At 51.0% G+C, this 17,127-nt stretch overlaps 1 protein-coding gene across 1 annotated transcript; it reads left to right on the forward strand.

Annotated features, from left to right (window-relative positions):
- The first annotated feature begins 1,555 nt into the window (after positions 1 to 1,555).
- On the forward strand, positions 1,556 to 16,064 carry LOC125554325 (BTB/POZ domain-containing protein At2g46260-like). Its single transcript, XM_048717900.1, has 5 exons — positions 1,556 to 1,751; positions 13,924 to 14,000; positions 14,075 to 14,138; positions 14,831 to 15,110; positions 15,233 to 16,064. The coding sequence occupies exons 1-5, from the start codon at positions 1,556 to 1,558 to the stop codon at positions 16,062 to 16,064; spliced, it is 1,449 nt and encodes a 482-aa protein (XP_048573857.1).
- Positions 16,065 to 17,127: the final 1,063 nt, after the last annotated feature.

Below are 17,127 nucleotides of genomic sequence, written 5' to 3' on the forward strand. Positions count from 1 at the left end.
ACCCGGCCTGGACCAAAGCCCTGTTTTCTACTAGTGTTTGGTGACTCGGAGAACATCAACTATAAGCAACAGACCCCATAGATGTTAACTGAAGGCTTGGGCCCTAAAAGAAGCAGGCACTCAGCCGCCATATGCTTTGGTTTCCGGCATAAATCACATAACTCAGCCGTGCATTCAGCCATAACGTGTCCTGGTTCACTCCAACGAAAACAGGTCAACTTTTTCTTCTTAATCGCCTACTTGGACGGTTTGTCACCACCAGACTTTTCCGTGTCAGACGCATTATTACCATGCTGAATGGGCTCCAGCACCATCACATCGGCCAAGGCCCGAACCATCAGTAGGCACCTCCTCTAGGCTCGTCGCTGAACCTGTAGCAGCGGGCAGAGGACGCGAAGGAGGAGGGCGCCAGTAGCTGCCATGACCTCCGCGGAAGCGGCCTCGGAATGACCGGTTATTGGGGCCAACCGCACCCTCCGCAAAGTTTCCCGGCGGTCCTTGAAAACCTCTACCAGTAGCCCCATGATCTGTCCAAGCATAGCCGCGCCTAGCTCCGGTAGACGACGAACCTCGATGAAGGCCTTCTTCATAGGCATTAAAACCATCGTCACCCCAATGACCACGAGGAGGATTGCCGCTATCTCCCGCAAAAGCTCCCGTACCGCGGCCACCCGCGCCATGAGCAGAACCACCCCGCCCACCGGCCATCTGCCTAGGCCAAGTGCGTTGCGGCGAAGGGGGCGCATCCTTGGGCGGCGACGGCGCCGTAGCCCTGGCAGGAGGCACCGCGGCCCGCGCGGGCATTGGCGCGGCCGAACCTGAAGCATGCGCCGGAGCAGCTCCAGCAGCACCCGAAGCCGTCTTCGTCACAGGCGCGGCCTTCGCCTGTGTCAGAGCCTTAGGCGGCATCACGTACCCGCCGACCGCCAAGGCCGTGAACACGCCAGACAGGCCAGGAACCTTCCTCGCGTGCCCAACAGCAACAGCAGGGAACCCTTGTCTCCCGTGGCGGCGAACCCTAGAAACAGCGCTGCTGCAGCAGGGAGGAAACGCTCGTGCATGCGATGGCTCTCGTTCCGATGCATCCTCATGCATGTCGGCCTCCTCAGGCAGATCACAGGGAGCCTTGACTTGGACCTTATTCTCGGGAAAGAAGATGTGGAAGAACTCCCTTTAAGCAACTTTCCAAAGGTCTGCCTTGGGCCCTTAGTTCACATATATAGGCACGCGTCCATGGTTGGTTCCCCTAACAAAGAGAGCAGATAGGTCAGCCTTTTGGTCAAAAAGAAAAAAGATAAGTCAGCCGTCAGCACTCATCAACAAAAAAAAAGCAGATAGGTCAGCCGATCAAAACAAATCTTAAAACAGACAGAAAAAGGTTCCAGTGAAAAAAAGGACAAACTGAAGAATGTTCGAAAAGAGGTTCGCGGTCATTGAAACTGTTTACTCGTAGATCCGACCGGCGACGGCCCTCTCGCCTCCTGGAAGAACCCTCTGGGAGCTAGGGTTTCCGCCGTCCTCCCGCGCATCCTTCCTGTCGTCGCGCGCGGAGCGCATGGCCGGCGGCGAGACTGCGACGGTACCTGCGGAAGCGGAGACGGGCCTGCAGTTCTCACGCTGCGACGAGGTTCCTGATTTCGAGTTCGCCTTCAATTCGAAGGCGTTCTCGAACATCGTTCTGGAGGTAGAGGTCGTCGCCGGCGACGACGGAGGAGGAGAATCTCTCCCCGATGCCGCCAGCCAGGAGAAAGGTGCGTAGAGTCTCGTTCACCCCCTCCCCTAATTCCTTCCCCCTTATCGCCGCTGGATGGATCTAGGCGTTTGTAATTACCTGCATGTTTGATGCGATTCGTACATACAGTAGATCTGTGCGCGTGTGGGGTTATTGCGCTTGATTTGTGATGCTTGGCCTAGTTTCGTTTCTGAAAGTGGTTCAGGGCTTCAGGCTGACCCTCTATCAATGTGGTTTAATTTTAGGGTTTAGCATAAGGTGTAAACAATGTAATAGAGAGAATCCATAAGTTATGTGCTGTGGGTGACTAGTATATATGCTGTGTATATGTAAGAGTCACTCCCTTGGGACCGGTATATAGGGCGGGAGGAAACATCCCCGGTAACCAAAGGCGTGAGCACCACGGCAACACACCTCTTTAATGACACCGCAAATCTCTTGTTCGTTTATTAATGCGCTAATATGTGCGCGTGTGGATGAGAGTTAAGGCCGAGCGACAAACCTGTTCCCGGGAACGGCTTTCTGTGCCTGCGTCAGCGAACTTCACTACCGGAACAGGGCTCTAAGCCGACAGCCAAATGTATGCCGACGGCCACCGTCGGCCTAATCCGAGCTATGCCGACAGCTAGATCCTGGCCGTCGGCGTACAATGGCCGTCGGGCTATCCCCGTCTACGCCGACAGCAGCCGTCGGCACATCACAGCCGTCGGCTTATCCCGCACTACGCCTACAGCTGCCGTCGGCATATATAAGCCGTCGGCATAGATGCGGGCCTGCCGACAACACTCATCATGGCCGGCTAACGACGTCAAATCTATGCCGACGGCCGTGACGGGTGGCCGTCGGCATAGATATGTGTTAATAAGCATACATATAGATTGTGTTAATAAGCATACATATAGTATGTGTTAATAAGCATATAGTAAGCATGCATATAGTTTTTTTTCTTTTTCTTCACTGTTTTCTTTATTATTATTATTTAACTAACTTACATACAGTATGTGTTAATAAGCATACATACATTATTTTTCAGTTCTGTACAGACCGTGTGACCCCCCTCACGAACGGTGCCGCCGCCAGCCGGCAACTGGAATGGGGAACAGCCGCATCGGGTCTATACGAAGGGGACTTTGCTCCAAGTGTTCATATATATCGGATGACCTACCACAACCGGATGGTGTTATACCATGTCCGAAGAGGCGGCACGCATCTCCGGGGTGTGGCCCCGTCACGGACGGCGCCGCCGCCGGCACCTGGAGGAGGGGAATGGACGCGTCGGGTCTACATGGAGTGGATGTATCTGTGGGTTTGGCCCGGATGTTGCTCCCGGGTGTCTCTATGGGCGGACCTGACACAACCGGGTGGAGAGGTCCACTGGTGAAAGCCCGTCCGTGCAAAGTCAAAGGGCTAGATCCCGTGGTCAAACGCTACAGGGTTAGCCGGGACGGGGGCCCTGGGGGGTAGCAATGCCACCGGAGCGTCGTACCGGGCCCTCATACATGCGGGGTGGTGTTGTGGCATGTCGGAAGAGGCGGCACACGTCTCCGGGGTGTGGCCCCCATCACGGACGGCGCCGACGCCGGCACCTGGAGGGGAAACGGACGCGTCGGGTCTACACGGAGAGGATCTTGCTGTGGATCTGGCCCGGATGTTGCTCCCCGGTGTCCCTTTGGGCCGACCTGACACAACCGGGTGGAGAGGTCCACTGATCAAAGCCCGTCCGTGGGAAGTCAAAGGGCTAGATCTCGTGGTCAACCGCTCCAGGGTTAGGCGGGACGGGGGCCCTGGGGGGTAGCAATGCCACCGAAGCATCGTACCGCGCCTCATACATGTGGGGTGGTGTTGTGGTATGTCCGAAGAGGCCGCACGCGTCTCCGGTGCGTGGCCCCCTCACGGACGGCGCCGCCGCCGGCACCTGGAGGGGGAAACTACCGCATCGGGTCTACACGGAGTGGATTTAGCTGTGGGTTTGGCCCAGATGTTGCTCCCTGGTGTCCCTCTGGGCTGACCCGACACAACCGGGTGGAGAGGTCCACTGGTCAAAGCCCATCCGTGCAAAGTCAAAGGGCTAGATCCCGTGGTAAAACGCTACAGGGTTAGGCGGGACGGGGGCCCTGGGGGGTAGCAATGCCACCGGAGCGTGTCCGGGGTGTGCCCCCCCTCACGGACGGCGCCGCCGCCGGCACCTGGAGGGAGGAAACGGGCGCGTCGGGTCTACATGGAGGGGATCTTGCTATGGGTCTGGCCCGGTTGTTGCTCCATAGTGTTCCTATGGGCTGACCTAACACAACCGGGTGGGAAGGTCCGCTGGTCAAAGCCCGTCCGTGCAAAGTCAAAGGGCTAGATCCCGTGGTCAAACGCTACAGGGTTAGGCGGGAGGGGGCCTGGGGGGGTAGTAATGCCACCGGAGCATCGCACCGGGCCCTCATACATGCGGGGTGGTGTGGTGAAATGTCCGAAGAGGCGGCACGCGTCTCCGGGGCGTGGCCCCCCTCACGGACGGCGCCGCCGCCGGCACCTGGAGGGGGGAAACGGGCGCGTCGGGTCTACACGGAGAGGATCTTGTTGTGGGTCTGGCCCGGATGTTGCTCCAAAGTGTTCCTATGGGCTGACCTAACAAAACCGGGTGGGAAGGTCCGCTGTTTAAAGCCCGTCCGTGCAAAGTCAAAGGGCTAGATCCCGTGGTCAAACGCTACAGGGTTAGGCGGGACGGGGGACCTGGGGGGTAGCAATGGCACCGGAGCGTCGTACCAGGCCCTCATACATGCGGGGTGGTGTTGTGGCATGTCGGAAGAGGCGGCACACGTCTCCGGGGTGTGGCCCCCGTCACGGACGGCGCCGACGCCGGCACCTGGAGGGGGAAACGGACGCGTCGGGACTACACGGAGAGGATCTTGCTGTGGATCTGGCCCGGATGTTGCTCCCTGGTGTCCCTTTGGGCCGACCTGACACAACCGGGTGGAGAGGTCCACTGATCAAAGCCCGTCCGTGGGAAGTCAAAGGGCTAGATCTCGTGGTCAACCGCTCCAGGGTTAGGCGGGACGGGGGCCCAGGGGGTAGCAATGCCACTGGAGCATCGTACCGCGCCTCATACATGTGGGATGGTGTTGTGGCATGTCCGAAGAGGCCACACGCGTCTCCGGTGCGTGGCCCCCTCACGGACGGCGTAGCCGCCGGCACCTGGAGGGGGGAAACTACCGCATCGGGTCTACACGGAGTGGATTTAGCTGTGGGTTTGGTCCAGATGTTGCTCCCCGGTGTCCCTCTGGGCTGACCCGACACAACCGGGTGGAGAGGTCCACTGTTCAAAGCCCATCCGTGCAAAGTCAAAGGGCTAGATCCCGTGGTAAAACGCTACAGGGTTAGGCGGGACGGGGGCCCTGGGGTGTAGCAATGCCACCGGAGCGTGTCCGGGGTGTGCCCCCCCTCACGGACGGAGCCGCCGCCGGCACCTGGATGGAGGAAACGGGCGCGTCGGGTCTACATGGAGGGGATCTTGCTGTGGGTCTGGCCCGGTTGTTGCTCCAAAGTGTTCCTATGGGCTGACCTAACACAACCGGGTGGGAAGGTCCGCTGGTCAAAGCCCGTCTGTGCAAAGTCAAAGGGCTAGATCCCGTGGTCAAACGCTACAGGGTTAGGCGGGAGGGGGGCCTGGGGGGGGTAGCAATGCCATCGGAGCATCGCACTGGGCCCTCATACATGCGGGGTGGTGTGGTGAAATGTCCGGAGAGGTGGCACGCGTCTCCGGGGCGTGGCCCCCCTCACGGACGGCGCCGCCGCCGGCACCTGGAGGGGGGAAACGGACGCGTCGGGTCTACACGGAGGGGATCTTGTTGTGGGTCTGGCCCGGATGTTGCTCCAAAGTGTTCCTATGGGCTGACCTAACAAAACCGGGTGGGAAGGTCCGCTAGTCAAAGCCCGTTCGTGCAAAGTCAAAGGGCTAGATCCCGTGGTCAAACGCTACAGGGTTAGGCGGGACGGGGGACCTGGGGGGTAGCAATGGCACCGGAGCGTCGTACCGGGCCCTCATACATGCGGGGTGGTGTTGTGGCATGTCGGAAGAGGCGGCACACGTCTCCGGGGTGTGGCCCCCGTCACGGACGGCGCCGACGCCGGCACCTGGAGGGGGAAACGGACGCGTCGGGTCTACACGGAGAGGATCTTGCTGTGGATCTGGCCCGGATGTTGCTCCCCGGTGTCCCTTTGGGCCGACCTGACACAACCGGGTGGAGAGGTCCACTGATCAAAGCCCATCCGTGGGAAGTCAAAGGGCTAGATCTCGTGGTCAACCGCTCCAGGGTTAGGCGGGACGGGGGCCCTGGGGGGTAGCAATGCCACCGGAGCATCGTACCGCGCCTCATACATGTGGGGTGGTGTTGTGGCATGTCCGAAGAGGCCGCACGCGTCTCCGGTGCGTGGCCCCCTCACGGACGGCGCCGCCGCCGGCACCTGGAGGGGGGAAACTACCGCATCGGGTCTACACGGAGTGGATTTAGCTGTGGGTTTGGCCCAGATGTTGCTCCCCGGTGTCCCTCTGGGCTGACCCGACACAACCGGGTGGAGAGGTCCACTGGTCAAAGCCCATCCGTGCAAAGTCAAAGGGCTAGATCCCGTGGTAAAACGCTACAGGGTTAGGCGGGACGGGGGCCCTGGGGGGTAGCAATGGCACCGGAGCGTCGTACCGGGCCCTCATACATGTGGGGTGGTGTTGTGGCATGTCCGAAGAGGCGGCACGCGTCTCCGGGGTGTGGCCCCCGTCACGGACGGCGCCTCCCCTCCCCTCCCCTTTGTGTGGTTCCGGGAGAGGAGAGGGCTGAGCGGTTTAAAAAAAATTAAAAATCTATATGAAATAATAATACATAAAAAGGAAAATTATAACTATAAAAAAATTTAAAAATCTGTATAAAATAAAAAGAATAAATATATAACTATAAGAAAACATTAAAAAATTTATATAAAATAAAAAAGGAAAATAAAATTATGCCGACGGCAAAGCCGTCGGCATAGCTTAGGCCATACGGTAGGTGTTACGCGGATCAGTGACGTGGGTAATAAAAAAATATAGAAAAAATAAAAAAGTATGCCTACGGCTAAGCCGTCGGCATAGGTGACACGTGGCCTCCTAACGTATGCCGACGGCTTAGCCGTCGGCATAGTCTGCCTTTTCCACCCGCGGGGCGAACCCTCTCCACTCATTCCCCATCGCGCCCCCGACGCTGCGCCGCTCCCCGCCGCCCCACGCTGCGCCGCCACTCCACCCGCGCCGCTCCCCGCCGCCTGCCGCCGCCCGTGCCCCTCCCCGCCCCTCGCCCCGACCCTCTCCGCCCCTCCTCGCTGCGCCGCCGTCCACCCGACCCCGCCACGGCCTCGAACCCCACCCCGACCCCACGACGCCGCCGTCCACCCGGCCCGCGCCGACCCCTTCTCGCGCCGCCGCCGGCCGCAGGGCTCCCCGCCCTGGCTCGGCCTCCCGGAGCCCGCAGGCCGCCCCAACGAGCACTCCTGGGCGCGGCTTCGGCCGGCCCTGCTTCGACGAGCACTCCCGCCCCAGTGAGCTCCTCCCTCCATCGCCAGACGCCGCCGTGCCCGCTCCCAGCCCCAGTGAGCTCCTCCCTCCATCGCCAGACGCCGCCGTGCCCGCTCCCAGCCCCAGTGAGCACCCGTTGTTCTCGTTGCTTGTGTTCATGGTGGCTGGATGAATAGATAGATGCTAGATAGATGGATGGATGCTAGATGAATATATAGATGGATGCTAGATGAATAGATAGATGGATGGATATTTAGATATATACTAGATAGTTTTGTGTAGTTTTATTAGGTATTTACATACATACTAGATAGTTTTTACTAAGTTTGTGAATATAGATGAATTAGATGTTGGGCAAATTTGTGATAGATGGACGGATATTGGTCAAGTTAGTGTTATGGCCATGTTGATTCATATATAAGAAGCAAATCGAGGCACTTGGTTTCTAAAATACTTAATAAAGATTATTTTTTTGCAATTTGACATTTTGTTTCATGTTGATTCATAATGTTGTGCCAAATGGTTAATGTGAGGTGAAGACCTAATTTTTTCACTTGATGGAATTAGCAGGATTTGTGGTGTTCCCATCTTCGTGGAGTGACCGTCGACGTTGGAGGTGTTGGTCCAGGATCGTCCCTCCTTTGATCGACTACATCCTCTACATCGGAGGGTGAGCAGCAATTCCATGACCCCGTCCACTTTTTTTCCATGTCACTAGATTAAATTTTCACATCAAGTCGCGTAACCTAGGTCTCCCGTCCGAAAGGGTTGCATCGATAAATATGCATTCAATTGCATATTTATCACCGCAGCTCTTTCGGATTGTCCATCGCTTTCCACGGACAGCCCGAGGATGTGTAGATTGGGTACGTTGTTCATGCTCTACCCCGTTCCGAGACAGGATTTCGGCGGCGCCTCCCTGTTGTTCTCCGGATGCACATTCTCTCAGCATTTTGCCGAGACGTGTATCTGGAGAACAGCGGGGAGGTGCTGCCGAAATTTTGTCTCGGAACGGGGTAGAGCGTGGACAACGTACTCAATCTACACATTCTCGGGTGGGATTAGGACCCATCTTTACCTATTAGAGATGTAGGTGGATTAAACATGGTAGAAACTGAAAATTTGATGTGATTAATTTAAGTGAATCCTTAATTATGTTGTGTGGGTTGCAAAAAAGTAGAGGATGGCAGATAATCAGTGGATGTACAGTGGTTTTATCCGTCGGAATCGAGTAACATCAGAGTGGATCGCGAAAACCGATGTGTATTTGAAGGAGATATTCTGTCGTCCAATGAGAATTATCCCACCATGCCCCTGTGCGAGATGTGCCAGACATCACCGTAGAAATCAGACGGACATGAGTGAGCATCTTCGCATGCACGGATATATGCCAAACTTTGACATGCCGCCGATAAACATAGCCGAGCAAGACCGTGGTAGAGAGGAGGTGATGCGACAACGCATCGATGGATATGAGGACGACGGGGTCAGGGACATGCTAGATGATGTCATTGTTGCAGAAACGGCAAATGCGACACCTTCAGAGAATGAACCAGAGGAGCCGGAGGCAACCACAAAGGCCTTCTTGGAGGTCTTGGCCTCGTCGAAGAAACCTCTTTATGCGGGTGCGAAAATATCTCAGCTGGATGCCATCTCGCAACTGATTGCAGTCAAGGCTGAGTATGGCTGTAGCCAGAAATGCTTCGAAGCATTCCTGGGAGTATGGGCTAACAGCCTCCCTGAGGGTCATGAACTGCCGAAAAGCATGTACGATACAAAGAAAATCATGAAGGCACTCTCTATGGATTATGAGAAAATAGATGTTTGCCCGAAGAATTTCCTTTTGTTTAGGCACGAGTATGCGGATGACAAGTACTGTAGGAAGTGCGGTTCGTCTCGGTACATTGAGGTGGTCGGTGAGGATGGTCAGAAAAAGCAGCTAACCATCCCCGTTAAGGTTCTTCGATATCTTGATTTTATAAAAAGACTGCAGCGCCTTTTCATCACGAAGGAGTCTGCCAAAATGATGAAGTGGCACAAGGAAGGTATAAGGTACAATCCAAAAAAAATCATACATCCATCGGGAGGGGAAGCATGGAAGTCATTCGATGAAGAATACCCCGAGGAAGCAGCCGAGGCTGGGAATGTCAGAATAGCCATATCAGGTGATGGGTTGAATCCATATGGCATGTCGTCCAATCCATACAGCTGCTGGCCTGTGTTTGTAATTCCGCTCAATCTTCCTCCTGGTGCCCTAATGCAACGGAAGACCATGTTCTTGTCGCTCATCATTCCGGGGCCTGACTACCCGGGGAAGCAATTGGGTGTGTTTATGCAGCCGCTTGTGGATGCTTTGCACCATTCTTGGTACTTTCCGAGGTTGACATACGACCGGGATTTGCAGAGAAATTTCTTGATGAAAGTTTGGTTGCACTATTGCATGCATGACTTTCCCGGCTATGCTCTATTCCGGGGATGATGGTGGTGACGAGAAGGGGGTTGACACGAAGGGGCGGCTGCGTGGCAACGCAAAGCTACCAAAGCAGGTTCCTGCTACTGAGGAGCAGAAGTGGCTCATTGAGCCCACGGGAAAAGAGTAAGTGGTTCATTATGTTGCTTGTCACATGCTTATTCCGGTTGTTATTTATTTTTCTTGTCACATGCTAATCGTTCATTCTTTTGCAGCAACTGGATATATTCTAAAGGGGTCCGTATTCCCAACGGCCTCATCACCGTCTTGCTGAAGTTATATTGGACGGGGTTGTACTGTCCTGATCCAGTCAGGCAGCCGGACCGTCGGGTTTTGGCCACGAGCTGGGACCACTGGGAAGCGGACCGCCACACGGACCATGAGACCCATGCCAAGGCCATGATCACTACTTTCTGGGTGAGTTCTCTTCAGAAGCACAAGTCCATTCTAGTTTCATGAATGATTTAACTCATGGCTTCTCCCATTCTTGTTTCATGCATGATTGTAGAAATTCTATCGAGTTCTTCCGGAGCACAGGGCTAGAGCGGACCAGATCGTGCTGCGCCAATGCAAGAAGAAGGCCCGCCAGATGCAGTACGTGGTGCGCTATGTGGCCATCTCCACATACTACCACGACTATCTTGGTGTGAAGATGACCAAGGAAGAAGCGCGGAGGATGGGCATTACCTTGGAGAGGCCCGAGTTCTTGGCGGTAAGTATAAAAGATTTTTCATTATGCTTTCATTACCTTGTGGTACATTATGCTTTATGCTTTATGCTTCCATAACACCAATTTGGACACACCTACATGCCATTATGCTTTTATTATGTAGGTGTGTCCAAATTGGTGTTATGGAAAAGACGAGTCCTGGGCGGCATTGGTGGATCTTTGGTGTGATGAGGCTGGAGCCTGGGCGGCTATGAGAACCAAAAATAAGGCTAACCGAGGGACGGAGGGAGTACATGCTCAGGGAAACCGAAACCACTATCTCCACAAGGCAATTAATGTATGACTAACCCCATTAAACATTCTTCTTCTTCTATTTACCATCACTTTCTTATGTATGACTAACCTCTGTTTGGTGGTGCAGTAGGAGAAACTGAAGCAGCCGCTCTCACACATGCAGGCGTGGGAGATCGCCCATACGCGGAAGGACCCCAAGCCTGGCGAGCCCAAGTACTACCACAAGAAGACCGCAGAGAGGAAGAAGGCCTACTCCGAAGCGTATCTGGAGTTACATCCTGACACACCTGACCCCATTGCGGCGCCTCTGGACGACATGGCGGTGGTGAGGATGGGGCCCAAGGAGCACGGTCGGGAGGCGGTTCTCGATGCTGTGATCACTCCTAGTATCTCCTACACACATCTTCGTCGGATCGACCCGAGCCTGAGCCAGCGCATGAGCCAGCCAGTGACCAGTACACAATACCTCTTTCAGGAGCAACAATCTGTAAGTATTTTCCCTCTTATCTTCATTTCTCACTTCATTTTCCGCATTTAGTAGTTTTATGAGTTCCATCCTGTCATACCGTAGGCCTACATGGAGTACACACGCCAGGAGACCATGGCGTGGCATCAGAGGCTTTATGAACACCAAGTGCAGAGGGATAGCCAGATGCAGCAGGCTTTTCAGGATATGGCGGCCGGCAGGTGTCCTCAGTTCCCTCCAGCACAATGCCCTCCAGCACAACCAGTGCTGATGAGCTTTGAGGAGTTTGTGGCACAGAACACTGGCCCCTCGCCGGTTAGTTCATCCCCAATCTATTCACCCAAAGCATGTCATGCCTTTCAACACAGTCATATATCCCGTGCATATGTCTTTTCAACATCCAGGGAACACGTGGATCTACCGTTGGCGGCGGTCTTCGCAGCACTCCGGAGACACGGAGCCCGACCACTCCGATCCACGGAGGCGGAGGCGGAAGCGGTCTTGGCGGTAGCGCTGCCGCTAGCACTGACGACCTGGGCTTTGGCCGTCTTGGCGGTGACGACCTCCGCGGTGCTCGATGATCCTTGTGTGGTGATGATGCTTGAGATGACTTGTGTGTGGTGATGATCATTTAGATGACTTGTGTGCTTCTCTATATGCTTATGTTGGTTGTGATGATGTTCATTTAGAGACTTGTGTGTGATGATGCTTATGCATATATTGTTGTGATGGTGCCGGATGATATTCCGTTGTGTTTTATATGTCTATCTCATCATATATATCTGCTGATATGTGCTGCTATTTGAATTCCATTGATCTGAAAACAAACAGAAAAAAGAAAAAAAAAAGCAAAAGCAAACTATGCCGACGACTAGGCCGTCGGCATAGGGCTAGCGTGAGCTCCCAGTAGCTGACACGTGGGCACCTATGCCGACGGCATAGCCGTCGGCTTAGTTTAAAACTGTGCCGACGGCTAGGCCGTCGTCATAGGCGCCCACGTGTCAGCTACTCGGAGCTCTGTATGAAGGACTACGCCGACGGCCTGGCCGTCGGCTTAGTTTCAAATTATGCCGACGGCTCGGCCGTCGGCATAGACCTGGTCCTAGAGCAGCGGCTGGTCGCCACGTGGCACCCCTATGCCGACGGTCTAGCCGTTGGCATAGGTTTTGACTAAGCCGACGGCTAGGCCGTCGGCATAGGGGTGCCACGTGGCTATCAGTCATTGGGCAGACTTGACGGCGGCCGCCGTTAGGCGTGATAGTTGCCGACGGCCCCGGCCGCCGGCATAGATGTACGGCCCCCGTCGGCGTATCATATATGCCGACGGCTTTTCTAAGCCGACGGCCTCCCTGGCTGTGCCGACGCATATGTTGCCGACGGCCCTATGCCGACGGGGGCCGTCGGCATAGGTCTACCCCGACGGGACTCACGCCTATGCCGACGGCCCTTGCCGTCGGCATAGGGGGCGATTCCGGTAGTGCTTGAACGAGGACATGACTTGGAGGGAGGAATGGCACACGATCACTGGCCTTCTACGATTTTTTTCTTTGGCCCATAAGAGAGGGTCTCTGATATTCACAGCGGTGCATGCTCATTTAATCGAACTCAATTTTGTAGAGAAAAAGTAGTTAATCAATGAACATTAGTTTTGAACCAGAGATTGTACATTATCCACATGCCAAATCTGCCAATTATATTATGTTTCTGAATGTATCCCAGAAACGGAAGAACATATTGTTACTATATATGTTAGTGCTTGACTATGGATTTGAATTTGGAACGCTGGAGAAAATATTTCGCGACTTCATAATTCTATTTCATATGTTAGTAATATGATCCTTTATATTTGGAGAGGAGATGTGGAGGGAAGAACTACATAAAACTTTAGAACTCTGCAGTCTCCACTGCCATGTTGCCGCACTTGCCTGTTCAAGCATGTAATATGTCAATTAGGCTGCTTGACAACCTCTTATGTTTAAGTATTACAGATTCATGTTGCATAGATTGTAAGTTTTCACCCGAGGTCTTATCGTGGAAATGTATGACACAATGACAATGAAATTTGGACTCGACTAAATCAACATCAAAGTTATTCAGAGAAAACAACAAATGTCTTCCAGTGTCCATACATATGACAATGATGCAACAAATATCTCGTCCAACATTTTGATGTGGCAGTGCTGTTAACTTCTTCTTTTTTTCAATACTCCTTTTCCCTGCAAACGTAAAATAAGATCAATCCACTGCAATTGATACTAGCGACTGGACAGTGGAAGTGCTCAACGATGCAATTCAGAAATTTTGGAAAGAAGTTACTCGAACTGAAACCTGAAGTTCTACTACTTTGTTGTCCTTTCTGGAATCGCGGGTTCTGAAATTCTTGGTCAAGTTTCTGAAACCTTTCAAAAGGCATTGTGTAAGTTTGGCTATTGACAAATAATTATCTGATAAAGTTATATGAAATTCTTGTTGGGTCATTAGGATAACATCTATGATCACTTTGCTCAGTGAACTACAGGCATGCTTGCTGGCTGCAGTAAATGGCCGTTCAATCTCTGTGATAATTTTAACCATTTTATCATACATCTGAAGATTGACTAAACGAATCTGCACCATTGAACAGAATGTTCCAAGCATTTTAACAGAAAAAATCTATCTAATGGTCGCTTTGTACATTTTTTTCCTAGTTGTCTTGTTTCTCATTGATCTTGTTTTTTTGCAGCTGATGAAGGACAGAGTATTGACTCTTCCTCAACCATGGCAGCCAAAGCAATTTCAGCAGTAAAGGCCCTTTATATAAACTCGGCAATTCTTGCCGCAAGAAGTCCTTTCTTTCAAAAGGTAATTTTCATAGCCATGTGAAATGTATTTGTTATGTAGTCAGTTCAAGTTTCTAATAAGCTTCAGTTTCTTAGCTTTTCACAAATGGGATGAAAGAATCTGATGAGTCACATCCAAGAATTAGGATTGCTGATTCAGGTAATATTATAGCTTAACTGTAACATTCTTCCTCTTACTTTTTATTCTAATTCTCTATTGTGGTTGTGTTACTGTTTATATTTTGTATATAAAACATTGATTATTTGTGGTAAATAAATATTATGTTTTGTAGTGTTTCTACCACTTATAGGACTAGTTACGCAGACTTTTTTTGAAAGAAAGTTACGCAGACTTCACACACACGTTTCTAAGTGCATGTTCGCACTTTCTTAAAATTACAGAAGAACTTTCCTTATTGAGGTTAATAATTAATTGTATGGTAACTAATTTCATTTGATAATTCAAACTCGTAGTGTGGATTGCGAAGCAATGGCGGTAGGTAACCAGTACTATAGGGCTATCATATAGAGTATCCACCAGTGTGTGTCGTCTCTGTAGTCAGTGATGTGGGCAATTCGTGGATTAATTAACTCTCTCAATTATCTTTGTAATTAATATGAAATTATGAGGCGCTTTGCAAGGTGAAACTTAATTTATGAACCATTGGATCTGATTGTATCGAATGGTTGATATCGTTTGGATTCCGCTAACTCATACGTTTTCTATTATAGTATAGATAAAACTTTTCCATGATTGGAAAAGGTTAATCCAAGGTGGAGCTTTTCTTACTTCTTTTTTGCACTGTTCTCTTAATCCTTGTGCCTTTACTGTTTTCCTTCTACTTGGAACAGAAGAAAATTCCCTTATGGAGCTTCTAAGATTCATGTACAGTGGAAAGCTGACAACAATTGAGCCCACTCTTCTGCTCGACATCTTAATGGGTGCTGACAAATTTGAGGTTCCTGCTTGCATGAGGTACTGCACTCAGTTACTCATAAGCCGGCCTATGACCACAGAATGTGCACTGCTATACCTAGGCCATCCATGCTCCATTTTAATGGCTGCTGAAGTTCAGAGTTTAGTACGTGCAGCGAAGGGATTCCTTGCCAATAAATACAAGGATTTTGATAAGTAAGTGACCACTATTTGATGGAGCAATGATTTTTTCTTTTTGTTTCGGAGAAAATGTTGATATTGATGTCACTAATTATATTGTTTATATGTCACTCATAGCATTATTTATCTCATTTCAGGTTCCAAGATGAACTGATGAACATCTCTCTTGTTGGAATCGAAGCCATCTTTTCGAGCAGTGACCTACACGTGTTATGTGAAGATGTGGTTTATTACTTCTTGCTCAAGTGGGCCCGTGTGCGATACTATTATTCGGAGGAGGAAAGACGCAAGGTCTTGAGTTATCGCTTACTTCCACTGGTACGCTTCAGTAATATGAGCTGTGATGCACTGCAGAAGGTCCTAAGATGTGAAGATGTTGATATAGACCATGAGTACTTAACTAAGCATATTGCTGAGGTACTTCTACACAAAGCATACCCAAACCAGATGGAAGGTGCTCTTGCAGCAAACGGGACAACATGTTGGCAATTTGCTGAGCGAGCTTATGACTTCAAACTTGTGAGAGTGATTGCTTTTAATCAACCCTGCCCACAGGTTACAGTTTACATGGATCTAAAGCGTGATGAGTGTTCCCGACTCTTCCCATCAGGAGGTATATGCTCGCAAATGTTCCATCTCGCAGGGCACAAATTCTATCTCTTGGCAAACTGTAAAATGGTTGAGCAGGCAACATCGTACAGCTTTGCCCTATCATTACATATTTTTGATGAGCCGGCAGGCTCAATATGTTTAGATATTGAGTTTGCTGCAAGGACAAAGCCGTTAGGAAAATTTGTGAGCAAGTACGGATATAAGAACACCATGACTGGTGATCGGTCGCAGGGATGCGGTGATCTTTTCGGAATGCCATGGTTGACGTTCATTGCTGATGACAGCCTCTTCATTGATGGTGTGCTATATCTGAGAGCCGACTTGACTCTGGTGGTGCAGCCTGAATTACAGACCTGATCTGATATCTCACTCAGCAGAGTTAATTGCGTCCTGTCTTATGTGCAGTATCAGACGCTTCAGTCGTGGATTTCAGTTTCATCCCTGAAGGGCAATGAACAGAGTAGCTGATGTACGTGGGCCAGCTGCTACTGCATTTACTTAGTAATATATGTGCGTGTTTATGTGTTGCCTTTGTATATCGTTGTTGCATGTTGTATCATATAGTTTATGTGGAGAAGCTTTCTCTGTGTTGGTCGTTGTCTTGTAAGTGGTCTGTTGGATCCATGATGCAGTTCTAAGTGTCACAAAGTTCAATGGGATTTCAGTTATAATTTTGGATATTGTTGCTTGGCTGGGCATATGGGCAGTGTGGGCTTTTGGGTCCACGCTTGGTGCGGTCTTGTATAGCTATTTTTTGCTTCTGCTGGAATGTTTGGTGCCCGAATGTGAATGATGCAAGTAGATTGCACTTGTTCAGCTGAAAGCATTGGAGCGCGATGAGCTTCCTGGCCATTCGCTGTGGAAGCGAGGTCGATGTCCAGTGCTAGACGTCGCGCTATAGCTGACTGCAAAAAACTTGAGAGTTGATAACTGGCTTCATCTGGCTTATTATCCCCCAGTTCCTTAATATGTAGTTGGTTTTCTAAAAATCAAGTTTCTTAAGCTTTGACAGGATTTATAGAGAAACCCATTCTAAAAAAATAGAAACGTTTTTAAAACTAGAATACTGAATTTATACCATATAAAATTATATTTCGTCATGAATCTAATGATAATGATTTGGCATTCTAGAAATTGATAATTTTTCTATGAAGTTAGTGAAAGTATACAAATTTTGACTATAGAAAATCTAATGTGCACTATACTTTGATTCTTTGGAACGAAGTGAGTAGAGTTTCCTTACAACAGTGTCCATATATACTACTCTACGTCCATCCACTAGAAATGAATGAAACCGAAGCACCAAGACTCGTCTACTCCCTCCGTTCCTAAACATAAGTCTTTTTAGAGATTTCAATAAGGACTACATACAGATGTATATAGACATATTTTCATAGTTTAAAAAACCGAACCAATTATC

This window comes from Triticum urartu, chromosome 4, assembly GCF_003073215.2.
Source record: "Triticum urartu cultivar G1812 chromosome 4, Tu2.1, whole genome shotgun sequence".
In the NCBI taxonomy this organism is placed as follows: Eukaryota; Viridiplantae; Streptophyta; class Magnoliopsida; order Poales; family Poaceae; genus Triticum; species Triticum urartu.